Source organism: Oncorhynchus keta, unplaced genomic scaffold (assembly GCF_023373465.1).
Source record: "Oncorhynchus keta strain PuntledgeMale-10-30-2019 unplaced genomic scaffold, Oket_V2 Un_contig_15631_pilon_pilon, whole genome shotgun sequence".
Lineage (NCBI taxonomy): Eukaryota > Metazoa > Chordata > Actinopteri > Salmoniformes > Salmonidae > Oncorhynchus > Oncorhynchus keta.
In genome coordinates, this window is record NW_026279430.1 from 60,690 (window position 1) to 66,971 (window position 6,282).

Sequence of the window (6,282 nt, forward strand, 5' to 3'; positions counted from 1 at the left end):
ACTACTAATAGTCCATTAACTAAGACAAACTACAACTACTGATATTACTACTAATAGTCCTTTAACTAAGACAAACTACTACAACTACTGATATTACTACTAATAGTCCTTTAACTAAGACAAACTACAACTACTGATATTATTACTAATAGTCCTTTAACTAAGACAAACTACTGCTACAACTACTGATATTACTACTAATAGTCCTTAACTAAGACAAACTACAACTACTGATATTACTACTAATAGTCCTTTAACTAAGACAAACTACAACTACTGATATTACTACTAATAGTCCTTTAACTAAGACAAACTACAACTACTGATATTATTACTAATAGTCCTTTAACTAAGACAAACTACAACTACTGATATTACTACTAATAGTCCTTTAACTAAGACAAACTACAACTACTGATATTACTACTAATAGTCCTTTAACTAAGACAAACTACAACTACTGATATTACTACTAATAGTCCTTTAACTAAGACAAACTACTGCTACAACTACTGATATTACTACTAATAGTCCTTTAACTAAGACAAACTACAACTACTGATATTACTACTAATAGTCCTTTAACTAAGACAAACTACTGCTACTGATATTACTACTAATAGTCCTTTAACTAAGACAAACTACAACTACTGATATTACTACTAATAGTCCTTTAACTAAGACAAACTACTGCTACAACTACTGATATTACTACTAATAGTCCATTAACTAAGACAAACTACAACTACTGATATTACTACTAATAGTCCTTTAACTAAGACAAACTACTACTGATATTACTACTAATAGTCCATTAACTAAGACAAACTACAACTACTGATATTACTACTAATAGTCCTTTAACTAAGACAAACTACTACAACTACTGATATTACTACTAATAGTCCATTAACTAAGACAAACTACAACTACTGATATTACTACTAATAGTCCTTTAACTAAGACAAACTACTGCTACTGATATTACTACTAATAGTCCATTAACTAAGACAAACTACAACTACTGATATTACTACTAATAGTCCTTTAACTAAGACAAACTACTGCTACAACTACTGATATTACTACTAATAGTCCATTAACTAAGACAAACTACAACTACTGATATTACTACTAATAGTCCTTTAACTAAGACAAACTACAACTACTGATATTACTACTAATAGTCCTTTAACTAAGACAAACTACTGCTACAACTACTGATATTACTACTAATAGTCCTTTAACTAAGACAAACTACAACTACTGATATTACTACTAATAGTCCTTTAACTAAGACAAACTACTGCTACTGATATTACTACTAATAGTCCTTTAACTAAGACAAACTACTGCTACTGATATTACTACTAATAGTCCTTTAACTAAGACAAACTACTGCTACAACTACTGATATTACTACTAATAGTCCATTAACTAAGACAAACTACAACTACTGATATTACTACTAATAGTCCATTAACTAAGACAAACTACAACTACTGATATTACTACTAATAGTCCATTAACTAAGACAAACTACTGCTACAACTACTGATATTACTACTAATAGTCCATTAACTTAACTAAGACAAACTACTGCTACAACTACTGATATTACTACTAATAGTCCTTTAACTAAGACAAACTACTGCTACTGATATTACTACTAATAGTCCTTTAACTAAGACAAAACTACAACTACTGATATTACTACTAATAGTCCTTTAACTAAGACAAACTACTGCTACAACTACTGATATTACTACTAATAGTCCATTAACTAAGACAAACTACAACTACTGATATTACTACTAATAGTCCATTAACTAAGACAAACTACAACTACTGATATTACTACTAATAGTCCTTTAACTAAGACAAACTACTGCTACAACTACTGATATTACTACTAATAGTCCTTTAACTAAGACAAACTACAACTACTGATATTACTACTAATAGTCCTTTAACTAAGACAAACTACAACTACTGATATTACTACTAATAGTCCTTTAACTAAGACAAACTACAACTACTGATATTACTACTAATAGTCCTTTAACTAAGACAAACTACAACTACTGATATTACTACTAATAGTCCTTTAACTAAGACAAACTACTGCTACAACTACTGATATTACTACTAATAGTCCTTTAACTAAGACAAACTACTGCTACAACTACTGATATTACTACTAATAGTCCTTTAACTAAGACAAACTACAACTACTGATATTACTACTAATAGTCCTTTAACTAAGACAAACTACAACTACTGATATTACTACTAATAGTCCTTTAACTAAGACAAACTACTGCTACAACTACTGATATTACTACTAATAGTCCTTTAACTAAGACAAACTACAACTACTGATATTACTACTAATAGTCCTTTAACTAAGACAAACTACAACTACTGATATTACTACTAATAGTCCTTTAACTAAGACAAACTACTGCTACTGATATTACTACTAATAGTCCTTTAACTAAGACAAACTACAACTACTGATATTACTACTAATAGTCCTTTAACTAAGACAAACTACAACTACTGATATTACTACTAATAGTCCTTTAACTAAGACAAACTACTGCTACTGATATTACTACTAATAGTCCTTTAACTAAGACAAACTACTGCTACTGATATTACTACTAATAGTCCTTTAACTAAGACAAACTACTGCTACAACTACTGATATTAAATCAATCAATCAAATGTATTTATGAAGCAGCTAATATAACTAATACAACTTTCCCACTGTGGGGAAAAAAAGCCCCCACCACCGAGCACTGGGGAAAAAAGCCCCCACCACCGAGCACTGTGGGGTAAAAGCCCCCACCACCGAGCACTGTGGGGAAAAAGCCCCCACCACCAAGCACTGGTGAAAAAAAGCCCCCACCACCGAGTACTGGGAAAAAAAAGCCCCCCACCACCAAGCACTGGTGAAAAAAGCCCCACCAAGTATATGGAACAAAAAGCCCCCACCACTTTCCCACTGTGGGGAAAAAAGCCCCCACCACCGAGCACTGGGGAAAAAGCCCCACCACCGAGCACTGTGGAAAAAAAGCCCCCACCACCGAGCACTGTGGGGAAAAAGCCCTCACCACCAAGCACTGGGAAAAAAAAGCCCCCACCACCAAGCACTGGGAGCACTGTGGGGAAAAAAGCCCCACCACCGAGCACTGTGGGGAAAAAGCCCCCACCACCAAGCACTGGTGAAAAAAGCCCCCACCACCGAGTACTGGGGAAAAAAGCCCCCACCACCAAGCACTGGTGAAAAAAGCCCCACCACTGAGTACTGGGGAAAAAAAAGCCCCCACCACCGAGTACTGTGGGGAAAAAAGCCCCCACCACCGAGTACTGTGGGGAAAAAAGCCCCCACCACCGAGCACTGTGGGGAAAAAAGCCCCCACCGCCGAGCACTGTGGGGAAAAAAGCCCCCACCGCCGAGCACTGGGGAAAAAAAGCCCCCACCACCGAGCACTGGGGAAAAAAAGCCCCCACCACCGAGCACTGTGGGGAAAAAAGCCCCCACCACCGAGCACTGTGGGGAAAAAGCCCCCACCACCGAGCACTGTGGGGAAAAAAGCCCCCACCACCAAGCACTGGTGAAAAAGCCCCCACCACGAGTACTAGGGAAAAAAGCCCCACCACCAAGCACTGATGAAAAAAAGCCCCCACCACCGAGCACTGTGGGGAAAAAAGCCCCCACCACCGAGCACTGTGGAAAAAAGCCCCCACCACCGAGCACTGTGGGGAAAAAGCCCTCACCACCAAGCACTGGTGAAAAAAAGCCCCCACCACCGAGTACTAGGGAAAAAAAGCCCCCACCACCAAGCACTGGTGAAAAAAAGCCCCCACCACCGAGCACTGTGGGGAAAAAAAGCCCCCACCACCGAGCACTGTGGAAAAAAGCCCCCACCACCAAGCACTGGTGAAAAAAAGCCCCCACCACCGAGTACTGGGGAAAAAAAGCCCCCACCACCAAGCACTGGTGAAAAAAAGCCCCCACCACTGAGTACTGGGGAAAAAAAGCCCCCACCACCGAGTACTGGGGAAAAAAATCCCCCACCACCGAGTACTCCCCCACCACCGAGTACTGTGGGAAAAAGCCCCACCACCGAGTACTGTGGGGAAAAAAAGCCCCCACCACCGAGTACTGGGGAAAAAAAGCCCCCACCACCGAGCACTGGGGAAAAAAAGTACCCCCACCACTGAGCACTGTGGGGAAAAAAAGCACCCCCACCACCGAGCACTGTGGGGAAAAGGCCCCCACCACCGAGCACTGTGGGGAAAAAGCCCCCACCACCGAGCACTGTGGGGAAAAAGCCCCACCACCAAGCACTGGTGAAAAAAAGCCCCCACCACCGAGTACTAGGGAAAAAAAGCCCCCACCACCAAGCACTGGTGAAAAAAGCCCCCACCACCGAGCACTGTGGGGAAAAAAGCCCCCACCACCGAGCACTGTGGGGAAAAAGCCCCCACCACCAAGCACTGGTGAAAAAAAAAAGCCCCCACCACCGAGTACTGGGGAAAAAAAGCCCCCACCACCAAGCACTGGTGAAAAAAGCCCCCACCACCAAGCACTGGTGAAAAAGCCCCCACCACCGAGCACTGGGGAAAAAAGCCCCCACCACCGAGCACTGGGAAAAAAAGTGCACTGGTGAAAAAAAGCCCCACCACCGAGTACTGGGAAAAAAGCCCCCACCACCAAGCACTGGTGAAAAAGCCCCCACCACCGAGTACTGGGAAAAAAATCCCCCACCACCGAGTACTGTGGGGAAAAAAGCCCCCACCACCGAGTACTGTGGGGAAAAAAGCCCCCACCACCGAGTACTGTGGGGAAAAAAGCCCCCACCACCGAGTACTGTGGGGAAAAAAGCCCCCACCACCGAGCACTGTGGGGAAAAAAGCCCCACCACCGAGCACTGTGGAAAAAAGCCCCCACCACCGAGCACTGTGGGGAAAAAGCCCCCACCACCAAGCACTGGTGAAAAAAGCCCCCACCACCGAGTACTAGGGAAAAAAAGCCCCCACCACCAAGCACTGGTGAAAAAAAGCCCCCACCACCGAGCACTGTGGGGAAAAAAGCCCCCACCACCGAGCACTGTGGGGAAAAAGCCCCCACCACCAAGCACTGGTGAAAAAAAGCCCCCACCACCGAGTACTGGGGAAAAAAAGCCCCCACCACCAAGCACCGGTGAAAAAAAGCCCCCACCACCGAGTACTGGGGAAAAAAAGCCCCCACCACCGAGTACTGGGGAAAAAAAGCCCCCACCACCGAGTACTGTGGGGAAAAAAAGCCCCCACCACCGAGCACTGTGGGGAAAAAAGCCCCCACCACCGAGCACTGTGGGGAAAAAAGCCCCCACCACCGAGCACTGTGGGGAAAAAAGCCCCCACCACCGAGCACTGGGGAAAAAAGCCCCCACCACCGAGCACTGTGGGAAAAAGCCCCCACCACCGAGCACTGTGGGGAAAAAGCCCCACCACCGAGCACTGTGGGGAAAAGCCCCCACCACCAAGCACTGGTGAAAAAAGCCCCCACCACCGAGTACTAGGGAAAAAAGCCCCACCACCAAGCACTGATGAAAAAAGCCCCCACCACCGAGCACTGTGGGGAAAAAAGCCCCCACCACCGAGCACTGTGGAAAAAAGCCCCCACCACCGAGCACTGTGGGGAAAAAGCCCTCACCACCAAGCACTGGTGAAAAAGCCCCACCACCGAGTACTAGGGAAAAAAGCCCCCACCACCAAGCAAAAAAGCCCCACCACCGAGCACTGTGGGGAAAAAGCCCCCACCACCAAGCACTGGTGAAAAAGCCCCCCACCACCGAGTACTGGGGAATAAAAGCCCCCACCACCAAGCACTGGTGAAAAAAGCCCCCACCACTGAGTACTGGGGAAAAAGCCCCCACCACCGAGTACTGGGGAAAAAATCCCCCCACCAAACTGTGGGGGAAAAAAGCCCCACCACCGAGACTGTGGGGAAAAAGCCCCACCACCGAGTACTGTGGGGAAAAAGCCCCCACCACTGTGGGGAAAAAGCCCCACCACCGAGTACTGTGGGGAAAAAAGCCCCACCACCGAGCACTGTGGGAAAAAAGCCCCACCGCCGAGCACTGTGGGGGAAAAAGCCCCCACCGCCGAGCACTGTGGGGAAAAAGCCCCCACCACCGAGCACTGTGGGAAAAAAGCCCCACCACCGAGTACTAGGGGAAAAAGCCCCCACCACCAAGCACTGGTGAAAAAAGCCCCCACCACCGA

General features: G+C 45.1%; 1 protein-coding gene across 1 annotated transcript; it reads left to right on the forward strand.

The window, feature by feature from the left end:
* The first annotated feature begins 2,980 nt into the window (after positions 1 to 2,980).
* Positions 2,981 to 6,263, forward strand: LOC127919067 (uncharacterized). Its single transcript, XM_052502487.1, has 5 exons — positions 2,981 to 3,253; positions 3,360 to 3,822; positions 4,021 to 4,512; positions 4,628 to 5,546; positions 5,774 to 6,263. Exons 1-5 carry the CDS (start codon positions 2,981 to 2,983, stop codon positions 6,261 to 6,263), a joined length of 2,637 nt encoding a protein of 878 aa, XP_052358447.1.
* Positions 6,264 to 6,282: the final 19 nt, after the last annotated feature.